Here is an 18,925-nt window from a genome sequence, read left to right as displayed (position 1 = left end):
AATCTTTGGTACTGTAGCTTTTGTTTGCAATTACTGAGGTCAAACAGGTTTATTTTTCACCATGTTTACATGCACTGCAACAGGTTGGGACCAGGTTTGCACACATTGCAGCAGGGATTTTCCTCCACACAGATCTTCTCTAGATCAGGCAGGTTTCTAGGCTGTCGCTGAGAATCACAGAGTTGAAGCTCCCTCCCAAAATGTTCTATTGGGTTTAGGTCTGGAGACTGGCTAGGCCACTCCGGAACCTTGGTATGCCTTTTATAGAGCCACTCCTTGGTTATCCAGGGTGTGTGCTTTGGTCGTTGTCATGTTGGAAGACCCAGCCACGGCCCATCTTCAATCCGGTAACTGAGGAAAGGAGGTTGTTCCACAAAATCTCGCAATACATGGCCCTTGTCATCCTCTCATTAATACAGTGCAGTTGTTCTGTCCCATATGAAGAAAAACACCCCCTAAGGATGATGCTTCCACTCTAATGCTTCACAGTAGGGATGGATGTTTTTGAAATGGGATTCCTCATTCTTCCTTCTCCAAACACTGCAAGTGTAATTAAAACCTAACAGTTCTAATTTGTCTCATTTGACCACATAACTTTCTCCCATGACTCCTCTGGATCCTCCAAATGGTCTTGTGCAAATTTAAGATGGGCCTGGATATGTGCTCATTTAAGCAGGGGAACCATCTGTGCCTTGTATAATTTTTAAACCTTGACATCTTAGTGTATTACCCACTGTAACCTTGGAAACAGTGGTGCCAGCTCTCTTCAGGTCATTGAACAGCTCTTTGGTCTTAGCCATGTTAGTAGTTCTAGTCTGACTTATTTTGTAGGTGTCTTTATGCAGCTAACAGTCTCAAACAGGTGTTTTCTAGTTAAAATAAGTGGAGTGTAGTTGACTTTATAGAGCCGGACTAATTGGTCTTTCGGGGCCAAAATTTTTGTTTGGCAGGTGTTCAAAAATTTACTTGCAGCAGTAACATACAAATAAATCATTAAAAAAAATAATTTGGCATTCTGATTTCTGTATTTTTTTCCGACAGTGGAAATGCACCTAAGATGAAAATTTCAGACCCCACCTCCCCATGATTTCAAAGTTGGAGAACTTGCAAAATCACAGGGTGTTCAAATACTTATTTTCCTCACTGTATACTTTTTTTTTTTTTTAAATTAACAATCTTAAATCAAAGTTTACATTTTTAATACTTGGTTGCAAGTCCTTCGCTGACTGAAGTCTGGAACACTGAGCTGGACCCCTTATGTCGATAAATATAAATTGACCTACGTAGCTTTTCGTTTTCTTGACGCAGGTCACAGGGGCCTCTCTCTGGAGTCAGGCCTGGAGGTGGGACTTGAAGGCAAGTGCCCAGTAGCCGGGCCCACACCCATGTAACCCAGACAGGCACAGCCTGAATAATCTCACCACTTGTGGGAGTGGCCGAGAGGTCGAGTGCGTAGTGAGCTAGGCGGCTGCTGAAAACTGTGACTTTGGCATTCTTAGCTACAACGGCTGACTGTATGGCTATAGGCTCTCACCTCTCCGGAAGGGAAAGAGCCCGAGCTGGTCTGTGAGGTTGAGAAGTTCAGACCAAGTATAGTCGGGCTTACCTCCAGACACAGCTTGGGTCACGGTACCAGTCCTCTTGAGAGGGCAGAACTCTTTTCCACTTTGGAGTTGCCCAGAGTGAGAGAGCAGTTGTGGAGTTTTTGTCTCTCGACTTGGTGCCTTTATGATGGGGTTTAAACCGATGGACGAGATGGTCACCTCCCTCTGCCTTTGGGTGGGGGGAGCGGTCCAAACTGTTGTTTGTGATGCACTAAACAGCAGTCCTGCGTACTCACCCTTTTTAGAGTACTTGGAGAGGGTGCTGAAAAGCGCTCCTGCTGGCGACTCAATCATTATGCTGGGGAACGTCAATGCTCACATAGGCAGTGACTGTAAAAACGGATGGGGTGTGATTGGGAGGAACGGATTGTCCATCGTGAACACCATGTTTAGAGATGAGGATGTCCACATGTTCACTTGGCACCAGGACACTCTAGGCTGGAGTTCAATGTTCGACTTTGGGTTCATGTAATCAGACTTGCGGCCACTTGGCTTGTAAACCCAGGTAAAGAGAGGAGCAGCACTGTCACCCTTCCTTTGGTGGGGGAAGACGACGGTCCGACCTGATGGATCCCGAACGTATTGTGTGGGTCTGTTGGGAACATCTGGCAGACTCCCCTGTAAGAAGGTGCTTAATCTCTTACCTCCAACAGAACTTTGTTCACATCCTATGTAGGAAAGGGACCTTGAGTCCGAGTGGACAGTGTTGCATGCTTCCATTGTTTGGGTGGCTGACTGGAGCTGTGGCTGTCAGGTGTAAGGGTGGCAAACTCTGAACACGACTGACTTCCAAAGCCAATTCCAATGAATTTTGGACATTTTTATGTTCCATTTTCCAAGCCGCTTATCCTCACACGGGTCGCGGGAGTGCTGGAGACTATTCCAACTAACTTCAGGCAGGAGGCGAGTTACACTCTGAACCAGTTGCTACCAACCACAGGGCACATAGAGACAAACAGTGGTTGCATTCACAATAACACCCAAGGGCAATTTAAAGTCTCTAATTAATGCATGTTTTTGGGATGTGGGAGGAAAATGGAGTGCTCGGAGAAAATCCACACAGGCGCAGCGAGAACATGCAAACTCCACAAAGGCAGGGCCGAGATTTGAACCCCAGTCCTCAGAACTGTGAGGCCAACGCCCACACAGGTTGTGCCTTTGTGCTGCCGTCTAATATACAGGGTGTCCCAAAAAATGTATACACACTTTGAATAATGATTAAATAATAATTTGTAAATTATTTTACATGTTAAAAATTATTTAAATTATAATAATCATCAAGTTTACAATTATTTAAAGTGTGTATATATTTTTTTGGGACACAATATTTTTAACTTCATGCTGATTTGATCGGCTGGCTGTCTTGGGACATTCTGTTAAACATATATAAGAACAGAATACAATAATTTGAAAATCATCTCGAACAGATATTTAATTGAATACACTACAAAGATAATGCTTTTAATGATCAAACTGATAAATTTTATTTTTTGCAAATCACAAAACTTAGAATATTGTGGTTGCAACCTGCTTAAAAGCAGTTGGGGCAGGGTCATATTTACCACTGTGTTACATCACCTTTCCTTTGAACAACATTCAATCAACGTTTGGTAACTTAGGACAGTTGAATATTATTATTTTTTTTGAACGCTTTGAGGGTGGAATTCTTTCCCATTCTTGCTTGATGTACAGCATCAGCTGTTCAAAAGTCTGGGATCTCCACTGGTGTATTTTATACGTTTCCTATTGGGCCATACAATTTCAAAGGGAGACAGGTCTGGATTCCAGGGAGGCCAATCCAGTAGCCGCACTCTTTTACAACGAAGCCACGTTCCTTGATTGGGAGCATATTTCTCCAAAACCTACATGTACCTTTTAGCATTAATGGTGTAAGTCAGGGGTGCCAAGACTTTATTACCTCAAGATCTACTTTTCAAGCAACCAGCCACTCACGACGGGGGCGTTGTGATGATGCTCTCAAACCGTTTTAAGGTTAATGTTATGTTGCCTCTTTTATGTAAAATACAGAATTAGCTTTTTGTGTATTGTATTGTCTGTGCTTTCATCCTGGATCAGGCTGTGCCAAGGTGTAATTTTAAAATTACACTCCATCTCATCCTGTACTTTCTACTTTGGCTTCAGACCAGACCTTTCCCTCTCGGAAAAGAGAAAATCTCATCTAGTTCAACCACTTTTTCTACGATTATTCACATACTCTGACAGTCATTGCATCTTAAAACAACACCATTTCTTTTTTTAACTTTCTCCATATTGAAAGTAAACATAAGCAGCATGTCTAGCTCGTCTTTGCTCTACGTGTTGCTAACTAAAGCAGCGGTGGTGGACGCTGTCATGATGAAACACATCGATGTAAGTACTGTAACATTTGTAATTATGAGTGTATTTCTTTAAGAGCGGAGATGGGGGGGTGGGTGTGAGGTTAACTCGGAAAAAGACAGTGTGGCGGTGCAGCAGTCATGTTTTGAGAAAGTAGCCTAAAAGAAACATGTGGCTTCATCTTTTCATTTTTTACAGTACGTATGTGAATTTTGCCATTGGATGTAACAACCTGTCATCCCTCATTCATTACATTACATTCATTCACATTGCAAAATCCCAGAAACTCAATAGCTGTATGTTATACTTTCAATTTGCATTAGATTTTTTTTTTTTTTTTTGTGCAACGCAGAATGTCTGCGAAGAGACTGCAGCAGCGGTGCACAATTGCGCACGCGCGCAGTTTTGAGGGCACATTGTCTGACGTCTTCGCGGCCGATCGCGATCGACTCATTGAGCACCCCTGGTGTAAGTTATCCATGCCATTGGGACGAAGACAGCCCCATACCATCAAAGATGCTGCCTTTTGAACTTTGTGCCCAGAACTGTCTGCATTGTTCTTTTTCTCTTTGGCCTGAAGGACACAATTTCCACAATTTTACCAAACAATTGCAAATGTGGGACCACAGAGCACTTTACGACTTTGCGTGCATGAGTCCATCTTAGATGAACTCGGGCCCAGAGAAGCAGATGCCGTTTCTGGGTTTTGCTGATAAATGGCTTTTCTTTGCATAGCACAGTTATCAGTTGCACTTAAATATGTAGCACCAAACTGTCTTTACTGACATTGGTTTTCTGAAGTGTTCCTAAGCCCATGTGGTGATATCTTTTACATATTGTCAATTTTTGAAGCTGGGATCTGAAGGATCAAAGGTCACGGTATTCAATGTTGGTGACATGCAGTGATATCTCCAGATTCTCTGATCCTTTTGATGATGTTATGGACCGTATATGAAATTCCTAAATGCTTTGCAATTGTACATTGAGGAAGGTTGTCGGAAAACTGTCCAACTATTTTCTTACACACTTGTTCACAAATAAGCTTTACATGATCAGGAGTTTTGGGGCCGAACACCGATCAGCGAGTTTAAAAAAGCTGATCCGATCACAAGATGGATTAATGAGTCTGTTTAAATCTGTTCATTTACTGTATATACTTGTGTACCTATTTGATCAAAAAATATTTACAATCAATAATGTATCTTTGTTCATCTATTTATGACAGTGAGGCAGAGCGCCAGACAGAACAAATTAATGGTCTTATATGAGATGTCAGAGCGTACATACAGGAATTAATTTATCTACTTTTGTGACTTTTTTTGTTTGTTGGTGTTCTGTGAGATTTTTCAATCAAAAGTGTTCCTTGGCTCCATCCACGCTGGAATTTGCTGCTCTGGTCAGATAATCTGTTCAACACAACAGCATGTTTAAACATAATCATGAGCGGTAACAAAGGCATTGCTATTTAGTTAAAGGGGAAATTCAGTGCTTTGCATCAACAATGTATCCAATAGGTCATGTAATATGTACTCTATTTTTACAATGTGATGTTAAATCCTCTCTCATTTAATAGTGTTTTGAGAAGATTTTTATCGAAATTTACAAATTTTCAGGTGGGCTAAATTAATGTTTTGTTGCTGACTTGCGAGCCGCATTGCAGTAAAAGTACTTGAACAAACCTCAAGCAAACTTTACACGAAGTCCTGTCCTGAGTATCAATCACTACTAACACTATTGTCCCTAATTTTTTTCTTAAAATACAGTCGGTGTGATCCACTCATGTTGTCATCCACTCAGTAACGAATGTAATCAGATTTGAGATGGCAAGATAAAGCACAGTGATCATTTAAAAAAAAAAAAACAAAACAGCTGGGGTGGTACCTGATTACATGACTTTATTACAGTAGTCTGACATAGTGCAATCATGAAAGAGCAAATTTGTCTCGTCTAATCCGCGGATTAAACATGGTCTCAGAATCAGCTTTAATGGCCAAGTATGTAAAAACAGACAAGGAATTTTTCTCCGCCAGTCGGTGCTGCCCTGGTAGGACATTCAGAACAAATAACAAGCAACAACATAGCAACAAGAATAAAGAACAAGTCATTTCTGTTTACAGGAACTATTCCTTATGAGACGTGCAAGATGTAAACTCTACATAGATAAGTGTGTTAACAATATCAACAGTGCAAAGGGAGCAGTTTAAAATGACGAATCGTGTGGTCTACACAATCTAAAAAAATTAACAAATAAATTAATACATTATATATATATATATATATATATATATATATATATATATATATATATATATATATATGAGTAATACTAATACTGATTGGAGCAGTAGGATGTCACTGAGTGTCCTAACATGGCACGAGGGAGAAAAACAGTAGGTTCGCTGATTAAAAATTTAATGATTTAATTGCCAGAGGGAAAAAAGTGTTCGAATGCCTGCTACTTTTGACTTTCATTGATCTGTAGCAATTTCCCGACGGAAGGAGCTGGAAGAGCTGGTGGCCAGGATGTGGAGTGTCTGAAAGAATCCTGCCTGCTCTGGACCGCATTGCGTGGAAGTCCTCGATAGTGGGTAGCATGGTGCTGACAATCTGTTCAGCGGTTTTGATTGTCCATTGCAGTCTGAGTTTGTCCTTTTTTGTGGCACCCCAAACCAGACTGTGATGGAGGTACACAATACTGATTGGATAACCGCTGTGTAGAATTGTCTCAGCAGCGCTTGTGACAGGCCGTGCTTCCTCAGAAGCCCCAAGAAGTACATCCTTTGCTGGGCTTTTTTGAGAATGGAGTTGATGTTCATCCCCCACTTCAGGTCCTCTGAGACTGTAATTCCCAAGAACTTGAAGGTCTCGACTGTTGACACAAGACAGTTGGACAGTGTCATCTGCTCAACAAGCCTTAGCAGTGCTGCGTTCATGCTAACTTGAAGTGGAATGTCAACACCGACTAGAATGAAAGATGTGAACTCACGTGGCGAATAAAATGGCTTACAGTTCAAAAACAGCGACTCTAAAAGTGGGCTGCAGTGTGTGCTGAGCTGTGTAACGTCCATGCACCATTTCTCAGAGGTATAAAAGCATATTCCACTGCCTTTCGTTTTCCGTGTTAGCTCAGCGACACGGTCCGCACGATGGAGGTTGAAGCTGGGTAGCGTGATGGCAACGCCAGCTACTCGTCCACAAAGCCAAGTCTCCGTGAAGCACAGAGCCGCAAAACGTCTAAAGTCTTTGGAGGTCTTAATCAAAAGCTGAAGTTCATCCATTTTATTGGCTAGAGAGTGTAGGTTTGCAAGATGGCTCGTCGGAAGCGTTAGACAATGGCCCCTCTTTTGCAGGTGGACTTGTGTCCCGGCTCACATCCCTCTTCATCACGAGGCTTTGAAGAGCGCGCTGACTAGCAACTCTGGAAAAATATTCAGCGAATTGGCAAGAGTTGTCGAAGGAAAAAGTCAGGAGAAGACTCTCAGTGGTTAGCAAGTCCTCTCTTGTGTACTTGAGTCCCGAGACGCCCGAAAAAGACACAAAACACCGACAGTACCAGGGAGAACGTGGCGAAGGATGCCACACTGGTAGGCGCCATCTTGGCCAGCCGTCTTGTCTTTCCCATTGTGCTGTTTTTTTTTCTGATGACTTTGTTGCACATCAGATATTTACAGTATCACATAAAAAGACACAAAAATACAACTCGCTTTTGGATTCAGGTACTGTACACTGTGCAAGACGGCGATGCGGAGCAAATGTAATTCTCGGAGCCGATCAATCATCATCATCATTGATCAATTCAGCAACTTATGACATCAAAACCAATTATCGGCCAATCCAATCAGACTGATCAAATCGGTGTAAAGTCTATTCACAAAGAGGTGAACCTCGACCCATCTTTGCTTGTGAATGACTGAGCAATTCAGGGAAGCTCCTTTTTACACCCAATCATGGCACCCTCCTGTTACCGATTTGCTCGTTCACCTGTGGGATTGAAACATCCCAGATGAACAGATGTTTGATGACCATTCCTCAACTTTCTCAATCTTCTTTGCCACCTGTCCCAGGTTTTTCGAACGTGTTGGAGCCATAATATTCTAAATTAACGATTATTTGCCAGTTTATCAGTTTTAATATTAAATGTCTATGTAGTGTATTCAATTAAATATCGGTTGAACATGATTAGCAAACAATTGTATTCTGTTTTTATTTGTTTAACACAATGTCCCTACTTCATTGGAATTGGGTTTGTGATAATGCACATGGTTTCTGCACATTTCCATTTGGTTTATTGCAAAATGTAACTTTTTCTTCAGTGAGTGACAGTTGTTTCAAGAACTTGGCTGAGGACAGGAGTGGGGTCAACTTAAAGGACCTGGTCCATGATCCGTCGCTGTAAGTATGCATACACATATACTCGAGCGCATAAATTTTCGTTCACCTAAATTACTCTAATTCCCTTTGTCACAATCTACAGTTTAGGTGGGGTTATTGCAGCCTATAAAATCGTTCCAGATGAGATTGATGAAATCAAGGTATCTGACTTTACTTTGGAGTCATACAGTAACTTATACAGTAATGTTCAAAATAAATGGAGTCAAGTGTGCTGAACCAGATTAATTCACGTATTCAGTATATTTTTATTGCGACATGTCAAACAAGTTACCAGTAGTTGCAGTAGATACTCAGAAAACCAATAAGACCCAGAATTAATGATATACACAGACTTAAGGCTGTGGAATTGGGCAATTTGTTGAAAGGGTTGTGTTTAAAAAAAATTGCAGCGTGGCATTCAATCCATGAGGTCATGAATTTTGTGAAAAACAGGTGGAAAGCAGGTGCCCCCTATTTAAGAATGAAGCCACCACCTGTTGCACATCATTCTCTCCTTGAATGCCTGAGAAAATTAGTTGTTCAACACATTGTTCAGAAGAACAAGATACTTTGATTAAAAGTTTGATTGGAGAGGGGAAACCTTATAAAGAGGTGCAAAATATTATCGGGTGTTCAGCTAAAATGATCTCTAAAGCCTTAAAATGGGGAGGAAAACCAGAGCCACCTGACGGAAACGGAAGACAACCATCAAAATGGATGGGAGAATAACCAGAATGGCAAAGGTTCCAGGATGATCAAAGACAGTCTGGAGTTATCTGTAAGTACTGTGACAGTGAGAAGACGTCTGTGTGAAGCTAAAACTGTATATTGACAAGAATCTCCCACAAAGTCCCTCTCTTCAAAAAAAAAAAAAAAGGCATGTGCAGAAGAGGTTATATTTTGCCAAAGATCATATCAATTGGCCTAAAGAGAAATGGAGGAACATTTTGTGGACTGATGAGAGTAAAATTGTTCTTTTTAGGTCCAGGGGGCATAGACAATTTGTGAGGCGACCCCCAAACTCTGAATTCAAGCCACCGTACACACTGAAGACAATGCAGCATGGTGGTGCAAGCATCAGGATATAGGCATGTTCCTCCTACTAGAAAGTTGGGCCTATTTATCACATACCACAGATCGTAGATCGTTTTGCATATGTCTAAATATTTGAAAAGTAGTTTCAATTTGTCTTATGCTGCATGGCCTTGAAATGGGTGTTTCAATAAGACACTGACCCCAAACACAGTAGTAAATATGCAATCTCTTGGTTCTAAACCAACAAAGTTAATGTCGTGGAGTGGTCAGTCCAATTCCCGGACCTTAAGCCAATTGAGAACTTTTTGGGGTGATATCAAAAAAGCTGTTTCTGAAGCAAAACCAAGAAATGTAAATTCATTGTGGAATGTTGCTCACACTTGTATGACAAAATCAATTTTTTAAAATGAAATTGACAGTTATACTATGTCCATGTCAAAGAGTGACTCTACGGAGGTCTATGAAAAATTTGGAACTCTTACTCAATTATTGTTTAAAAACAGAAAATCCTTGAACAGAGCATAAGATTCCTTTAAAATAAATAATGTTTTTGTGATGTTCTTGGTTCTGTTCCTGTGTGTTTGTTTTGTTTTGCTGTTTCTACAGAGAGCATTGGTGGACAGGCCATCCTACATTGCACTTGCTCCGAGTTGCAATCTATCTGCTTTATTAACAACTGTATTGATACTTGGAGATAACGCAATTGATTTAAGCATGGCAGGTCTTTTACAGAAGTGTATATATGCTGTATTTCCTAGACAAATGCCTGTAATTCCTATTACCTGTCTGAAATTTTTAGTTAGCAGACTGCAGTTAGCACTGCCAAAGCTATGTTCTTCATCATCATCATCTCATTTCTTGGCTTCCTTTTTGGCCCATATCCGGTCACTCCTTTCTGTAGTGCCCCTGGTGGTTGGATAGGACACCAAAGTCTGTCTGTGTGTTGTTTTTAAGTAGTTTCTTTTTTAATTAATTGATATTGTCTGGTGAATGGTAGGAGGAGTCTCACAAGAAATTATCATTCAGGACGTGTATGTGTGACTTGCGGCAAATCTACATACTGTGAATGTGAAGCCTTTCAAGCTGGTTACCTTGGCTTAGCTTGTTAGCCACTAACAACGATAGCAGAGTTCCCTCAAGTGGAATAGCAGAGTTCTCAAGTGGAAGTTTGGGCAAATGAGGAGAACAAGTGACAATGTCAACTGCTGGATGTTGTTTCAAGCATTTGTGCTCCAAAGAGAAGTTTGTTCATTTATAATAAGCAAGTTTCTTTCGGCTTGTCCCTTTCGGGGTCGCCACAGCGTGTCATCTCAGATGAACGCACATATACGTTAGGCACAATTTTTACGTCGGATGCCCTTCCTGACGCAACCCTTCTCAGGGAGTGGAGGCCCCAGTGGGAGTTTGTTCATTTATAATATTAACCCTCTATGTATTATTGATGCTTTTTAAAATAGTTTCCTCATGAAAATCCTATTGTGGTCTTCTAATACCAACTGAACATCTCTTTTCTAGACGGGAAAATGGCCCAACAATAAAATCATGCCTAAAATATTAGTTTGAAGCCAGATGTTTACATACACTATAAAAAAACTCTTTTTTTTTCTCACTGTAGTCATATCAGACTAAATCTCTGCTAAGAGAGAATTTTATATATTTTTTTAGGTCAAAAGTTTACATACAGAAAAATTACTATGTCTTTAAAGAACATGGGGAAGCCACGGTCTTGAAAGCTTCTGATATGTTATTTGACAACGTGTGAGTGAATTGCTAGCACACCTGGAGATGTATTTAAGGCCACACCTCAAACACTTTGATTCCTTCTTTGAAATTATGGGAAAAATCAAAAGAAATCATCCAGGAAATCAGAGAAAGAATTCGAGAGCTCTACAAATCTGGCTCATCCTTGTGTACAATTTGCCATGTTCATCTGTTGACTTATATGCAAGTATAAATATCATGGGTATGTCCAGCCATCACACTGCTCAGGAAGAACACAGGCTCTGTGTCCCAAAGATGAACATGTTTTGGTCCGAGATATCCAAATCAACCCCAGAACAAAAGGTAATGAACTTGTGTAGATGCTGGATGAAGCTGGTAAGAAAGTGTCACTATCCACAGTGAAATGAATCCTGCACCGACAGCCACTCACAGTGAATGAAGGCATTACTCCTCATGAAATGTAAAAAAAGACAGATTACAGTTTGCAAAAAGATACCAACACAAAGATCTTAACTTCTTGAGACATGTCCTGTGGTCTGATGAAATTAAAGTGGAGCTGGTTGGCCATAATGAAACGTACACATTACATCTGGAGGAAAAAGGGGGAAGCTTGTAGACCTGAGAACACCATAGGAACACTGTGAGGCATGGAAGTGGCAGCATCATGTTATGGGGCTGTTTTGCTACACCAGGAACTGGACATCTTCAAATCGACAGTATCATGAAGAAAGAACATTACATAGAAATATTAAGGCAACATCTCGAGACATCATCCAGGAAGCTAAAACGTGGGCGGAAATGGGACTTCCAAATAGACAATGACCCTAACCATACTGTCAAAATGGTTAAAAAGTGGCTCAATGTTTTGTAGTCACCATCACAAAACCCTGATCCAAACCCCATTGAAAATTTGTGGGAAGCATGCATACAGATGAGAAGGATGTGCAGCAGGTAAGGGTGATTAAGGATAGAGATGGAAATGTGTTGACTGGTGCCAGTAGTGTGCTAAATAGATGGAAAGAATACTTTGAGAAGTTGATGAATGAAGAAAATGAGAGAGAGGGAAGAGTTGAAGAGGCAAGTGTGAAGGACCAGGAAGTGGCAATGATTACTAAGGGGGAAGTCAGAAAGGCACTACAAAGGATGAATAATGGAAAGGCAGTTGGTCCTGATGACATACCGGTGGAGGTATGGAAGCAATTTGGAGAGATGGCTGTGGAGTTTTTGACCAACTTATTTAACAGAATACTAGCGGGCGAAAAGATGCCTGAAGAATGGAGGAAAAGTGTTCTAGTTCCCATTTTTAAGAACAAAGGGGATGTTCAGATCTGTGGGAACTATAGAGGAATAAAGTTGATGAGCCACACAATGAAGTTATGGGAAAGAGTAGTGGAGGCTAGACTCAGGATAGAAGTAAGTATCTGCGAGCAACAGTATCGTTTCATGCCTAGAAAGAGTACCACAGATGCATTATTTGCCTTGAGGATGCTAGTGGAAAAGTACAGAGAAGGTCAGAAGGAGCTACATTGTGTCTTTGTGGATCTAGAGAAAGCCTATGACAGAGTACCAAGAGAGGAACTGTGGTACTGCATGCGTAAGTCTGGTGTGGCAGAGAAGTATGTTAAAATAGTACAGGACGTGGCAGCAGAACAATGGTGAGGTGTGCCTTAGGTGTGACAGAGGAATTTAAGGTGGAGGTGGGACTACATCAGGGATCAGCTCTGAGCCCCTTCCTGTTTGCAGTGGTAATGGATAGGCTGACAGATGAGGTTAGACTGGAATCCCCTTGGACCATGATGTTCGCAGATGATATTGTGATATGCAGTGAAAGCAGGGAGCATGCAGAGGAACAATTAAAAAGATGGAGACATGCACTGGAAAGGAGAGGAGTGAAGATTAGCCGAAGTAAAACAGAATATATGTGTGTGAATGAGAAAAGTCGAGGGAAAGAGTGAGGCTACAGGGAGAAGTGATAGCGAGCATGGACGACTTCAAATATTTAGGGTCAACAATCCAGATCAATGGTGAGTGTGGTAAGGAAGTGAAGAAACAGGTCCAAGCAGGTTGGAACAGCTGGCGAAAGGTGTCTGGTGTGTTATGTGACAGAAGAGTCTCTGCTAGGATGAAGGGCAAAGTTTATAAGACAGTGGTAAGGCCGGCCATGGTGTACGGATTAGAGACGGTGGCACTGAAGGAACAACAGGAAGCAGAACTGTAGGTGGCAGAAATGAAGATGTTGAGGTTCTCGCTCGGAGTGAGCAGGTTGGATAGGATTAGAAATGAACTCATTAGAGGGACAGCCAAAGTTGGATGTTTTGCTGACAAGGTTCGAGAGAGCAGACTTCGATGGTTTGGACATGTTCAGCGGCGAGAGAGTGAGTATATTGGTGGTAGGGTGCTGAGGATGGAGCTGCCAGGCAAAAGGGCGAGAGGAAGACCAAAGAGAAGGTTTATGGATGTGGTGAGGGAAGACATGAGGGCAGTTGGTGTTAGAGGGGAAGATGCAGGAGATAGGCTAAGATGGCAAAAAATGACACGCTGTGGCGACCCCTAACGGGACAAGATGAAAGGAAAAGAAGAAGACTCATACTTGTGAAATCCTCACAGTCTTTGAGCTGTGCAGCTTGGGATCAGCCTACAGGTTGAAGTTTCAAATAGACCTGACGCCTTCCACTCTAAATTTGTTTCACAGCTGCGAAAACATTCAAATCATCGACTGACTGGAACACGTAGTTTTTAATCGTGAAATATCATAACATTGGTTGTTCCATTGTGACACGGTCTGCCAGATGGGTAGATGCTCCTGATAACTGTCTCAGAGGTAATGGTTAAAATGGTTAACTCTGACTTATACCCTCGTGTACCTTTGTGTAAGCTTTTTTTTTCCCAAGGAAGTGTCACAATAATGTAATAGGCTGTACCAGTAGGTCATAATGATACAACAGTGGAACCTTGATTTAAGGGACACCGACAGTAGAAGTAATTGGCTACCATGTGCTACCATGAACACTTCATTATTAAGTTACACTCACCAATTGGAGTTAGTTTTTACTACCAAGCACACAAGCCCACAACATATGTTGAATGTACAGTGGTGCCTCGGTTCTCGAACCCAATCCGTTCCAGAAGGCTGGTTGAAAACCAAAGTGTTCGAAAACCAAAGCATGTTTTCCCATCACAATGAATTGAAAATGAAATAATACGTTCCAATCCTAAAAAATGTTTTTTTAAGCGATTTTTTTTTTTTAGCTTTTCCTGATAATAAACTGCATAGTAGAAATACATGTATAATTTAAATACTTTATATAATTAAATCATTTCAGAAATATATTTATTTTTTGCTTAAAATGTATGCTTTAGCCTAGTAGCGTATGCTCGGCTGGGAGTACATTGCCATATCTGGAGCTACTCGGCCCCCAGCCATGTAAATCTTTTTTTATCAACAAAAGTGCAGAATAACTTTAAACAAGCAGTAATGAGGGGGGGGGGATTATGTGCACAGAAAGGAACTTACATTCTTTTTTAACTTGCAACTAGATGTAGAGTTAATGGAACAAAAGAAAAAAAAATCAATGCAAAATAATTTTTTCAAATGTCTTCGGTGGGGTGACTTGCCCCTTTTACACAAAGAACGAATCTAATGTTTGTTTCTGCTGTCTTTTAAGCACTTCTGAAGTGGCTCATAACAACATCATTAAAATTTTACAGTGCTTGCAACATTCAGCTTTATTCGGGTGATGAAGTTCTACAAAATTATGGATCATTCGACTTAGCGCAGATAGCTTTAATATCGGCACTTGACACATCCTTCCTACCTTCAGCCTCATCAGATGACATCTCCTCCAACGTTTTCTTCTGCTCCTCCTGAAGGTGCAGGAGTTCCTCAGTTGTGAGCCGGCGCGAGGCTCCTCCAGCAGGTCCTCAACATCATTGATATCCATCTACAAACTGAGGTTTTGGCCCATTGTCATCATTTCATGAATGATTTGACAATCCTGTGGAGACCCCATGTCGCCACCAGCAGCTCTTGAAGGCCCTGCAACAGCTGCAAGACCTTCGAAGTCGCCCTCAGCAACACATCACATTTGGGCCACAATTTCTTCCATGCAGAGTTCATGGTCCTATGTGTCACCTGACTCCAAACTTTGTTGACGTTGGTGATCCAGTGGTAAATGCTGAAGTGATTTTTTACCAAAAATCACGAAGGGGTTAGCTGAGTGTCACTTGTCACCTTGAAGCATCTTCTGAACAAAAAATTTGTATAAAGCTTCTTGAAATTGGCGATAACTTGCTGGTCCATGGGTTGAATCAAAGATGTCGTGTTAGGAGGAAGAAACTTGACTTTGATGAATTCAAATTCATCAGTTAAGTCTCCTTCCAAACCTAGAGGCTGGGTAGGCAAATTGTCCATAAGTTTTTCTCCTCCAAGTAGGCCTTCACGGTTGGGGCAAACACCTCGTGCACCCACTCAGTACAAAATTGCCTGGTCAGCCATGCCTTGGAGTTGAACCTCCACATAACAGGCAATGTACGCTTCATAATGTTGTTCTGCTTGAATGCACGGGGATTCTCAGAATGGTACAGTAGCAGTGGCTTGATCTTGCAATCACCGCTACCATTACCACATAAAAGAAGCGTAAACCTGTCCTTCATAGGCTTATGGCCTGGCATCGACTTTTCCTCCTGTGTGATGTAGGTCCTTCGTGGCATTTTCTTCCAGAATAGGCTCGTTTCGTCACAGTTAAAAAGTTGCTGGGGAAGGTAGTCCTCTGCCTTGACGAAACGGACAAACTCAGCTTTTAACTTTTCCGTGGCGGCCTTGTCCCAACTTGCAGGCTCCCCATGGCAAACAACAGAGTGTATCCCACTTCTTTTGCGGAAATTTTCAAACCATCCTCCACTGGCTTTGAATTGAAAGCCCTCAGGAACTAGACTGGGGTCTTTTTTTTTTTTTTTTTTAAATCCGTATACAGATTTCTAGCTTTGGCGCCAATCCCTTCCTTGCCAACACTATCCCCTGCTAACTGCTGCTGGTTCACAAAAATAAGAAGCAACTTTTCGACTTCCTCCAAGATCTGTGGCCTCTGCTTGGCCAACACGGTTTCTCCTTTAGAAACATCACTTTCTTTGAGGGCATCCTTTTGTTTCAGGATGGTGCTGATCGTCGATTTCGCCATGCCGTACTTCTAGCTCAGAATCACGCACACCAGATTCGTCCTCGCCTGTCATATCTTTTACACACCACTTTCTTTTTTTCAGCACCAGACGTTCGAAAACCAAGGTACCGCTGTAATTTCATTTGATGCGTTTCATTTTTGTAGAAAAAAAAATGTTTAGATTTTTGTTTATTCTGGGTGGCTTGATAAACTCTGTGACCAGTTCAGTCTGCCTTTCGCCCGAAGTTAGCTGGGATAAGCTTTAGCCCTCCCACGACCCTCATGAGGATAAGTAGCTTAGAAAATGGATCGATGGACAGATGTAATTTTTCAACTATAAATGTGACCACTGCAGTGTTTGATTATTAGAAGCTAGGCCTATGCAGACTTATGGAAAAACTGTACATGTGGGGGGGAACTACTGCTATAGTCAGACTGAGACACCCTTTCCAAGTCACACACATACAGTGTAAGGAACGTGTGGCAAGAGGATTACACCCTGCACCTCAGTGAACCACATTCAATTTCCCACGGGAAGGTTAAGATGGACTACACACACATTTTGCTCAATGCTAACGCAACTGAATCAATGTCCATAGACATTTGTTTCAGGACTCTGACACGTAGTGACTGCAAGCCAGAATATCAAAGAAAGACCAGACCTCCGAGGGTGGCATGGGAACACGAAAGTAATTAGCAGCCACCACGACTCACCTCCACAGACCCTCATTAACGAAGGGGTTTATTGCCCACTCAAGATGAATGAAATTTGCTCTGGCAAGTCGGGACAATGAATGGGTTGAGGGCGATAGCTACAAGCAACCGAACACCACTGCAGACGGCGATCAGTAACCATAAGATATGGCGGAGTAACTGGAATATTACATTAAGAATACCAAATGAAGACCGCTAGTGACTGTATTGCTGCACACTTGAATGTCTCATGTGGAATCTGTTGTCAACTGCACCAGCTGGAAAAGAAAAAAAAAAAATCCCCAAAACGAATCACATTTCAAACAGTGAAGTATTCACGTCATTCCTCAATGATAACGTGAAACATTCCTCACAGGAGTCAGCGATGAGCATGGGACTAGTCAATGTTCGAGGGAAAAATGGTCTCGTAATCTGAAATTCAATACTTGATACTTTACATAATTGAACAGGTTTACATACACTGTCCAAAAACATTTTATTTTTTTTTGTCTTCAAATCAGACCAAATCTCTCCAGTTTCAGGTCAGTCAGGATCACCAAAATTGGTGAATTTTGTTAAATGGCACAATAATTACAGAGAGAATTTCACATGATTTTCTTGAAGGTAAAAAGTTTACATACACATAAAATGCATCTTTAAAGAACATGGAGAAGCCCAGCTGATGAGGTTTGAAAGCTCCTGATAAGCAAACCCACCTGTGACTTGTTCGTTTTCTGAGAATCTACTACACCTACTGGTAACTTGTTTGACATGCAGCAATAAATATATGATGAAAACATGGATTAATTTGGTTAGTCACATTGCACTGCTATTAATTTTAACACTACTGTATCAACATCTTGCTGAGTTTAAAATGTTCAGATCTTTAGTTTTCATTTTGAGAGTTTGTCTGACAAATTTACATATCTGCCAATTTACACATCAATATCAGGTGGAAATTCCAGTTGGAAATTCTGTGGATGTGTTTTGTACAGGAAACTCTTTTGGAATGGTGTGATGACCAAGAGCTTAATCTCATTCTCACGACTGGAGGGACTGGATTTGCTCCACGGGATGTTACGCCAGAGGTGCTTGCATCTCATCACTGAAAAACCTGGACATATTATAAATGTCCAGAAGTGTGTTTTGCTCGAATGTCTCACCTAATTTGTACGTCTTGGATCAATTTCGTTTAAAAATCCACTCTGTTGTCCTAATGTCATAATATATAGTTTAGTGAAGGTTCTGACTGTCAATCTCCATTTCATCTTGTAGGCCACCAGGGAAGTGATTGAGAGAGAGGCTCCAGGCATGGCATTGGCAATGCTGATGGGTTCCCTTAACGTTACACCACTGGGGATGCTGTCCAGGTGAAGATTTTAATTCACACCTTTTCAGCCCACAATAATCATATTTTTACAAAACCAATGTGATTCTATCTTATTTTACATGCGCTAATTTACCATTTTCATTCTAGGCCAGTGTGCGGGATTCGAGGTAAAACTCTGATCATCAACCTGCCAGGGAGCAAGAAGGGCTCTCAGGTAATGTTCTATTTGATTTTCAGCTACATTTGACTGATTTGTAAAGAGTATATTTACTTGCACTCAATAGTGGAAATAAAGTCTCCACTCCTCTGTTCAAATACCTGTTTTTTTCCACCTGTCAGAAGGAAATTCAACTCTCACCTCCGAAAGAACTTTGCTCATGTTCCGGTCGAGGCGGTGGACATTGAGTCCGAGTGGACGATGTTCCGCGCCTCCATTGCTAAAGTGGCCGACCAGAACAGAATTGCTTAGGTGGTTGGTGCCTGTGGTGCCGCCAACACCCAAACACGTTGGTGGACATCAACTGTGAGAGATGCCGTCAAACTGAAGAAGGAGTCCTATCGGGCATTTCTGGCCTGTGGGACTCCCGGGGCAGCTAATAGGTACTGGCTAGCCAAGCGGAATGCATGTTGCTGAGGCAAAAACCCAGACATGGATGAAGTTCGGTGATTCCATGGAG

The 18,925-nt window shown here is 41.6% G+C and overlaps 1 protein-coding gene across 3 annotated transcripts in view; it reads left to right on the top strand.

Annotated features, from left to right (window-relative positions):
- gphna (gephyrin a) overlaps positions 1–18,925 on the top strand; it is a 119,883-nt gene that overhangs the window by 11,112 nt on the left and 89,846 nt on the right. For all 3 annotated transcript variants that reach the window (XR_009798299.1, XM_061842772.1, XM_061842773.1), the window contains exons 2-6: positions 8,255–8,333; positions 8,416–8,473; positions 17,914–18,006; positions 18,194–18,288; positions 18,396–18,462. Coding sequence is in view for 2 of the 3 variants with exons in the window: in XM_061842772.1 (XP_061698756.1) it covers positions 8,255–8,333; positions 8,416–8,473; positions 17,914–18,006; positions 18,194–18,288; positions 18,396–18,462 (392 nt within the window). In the remaining variant the exon portion in view is untranslated. The remainder of the gene's footprint in view (positions 1–8,254; positions 8,334–8,415; positions 8,474–17,913; positions 18,007–18,193; positions 18,289–18,395; positions 18,463–18,925) is intronic.

The sequence above is a fragment of the Syngnathoides biaculeatus genome, chromosome 15, assembly GCF_019802595.1.
Source record: "Syngnathoides biaculeatus isolate LvHL_M chromosome 15, ASM1980259v1, whole genome shotgun sequence".
Classification (NCBI taxonomy): Eukaryota; Metazoa; Chordata; class Actinopteri; order Syngnathiformes; family Syngnathidae; genus Syngnathoides; species Syngnathoides biaculeatus.
This window is presented reverse-complemented; position numbering and strand designations above follow the sequence as displayed.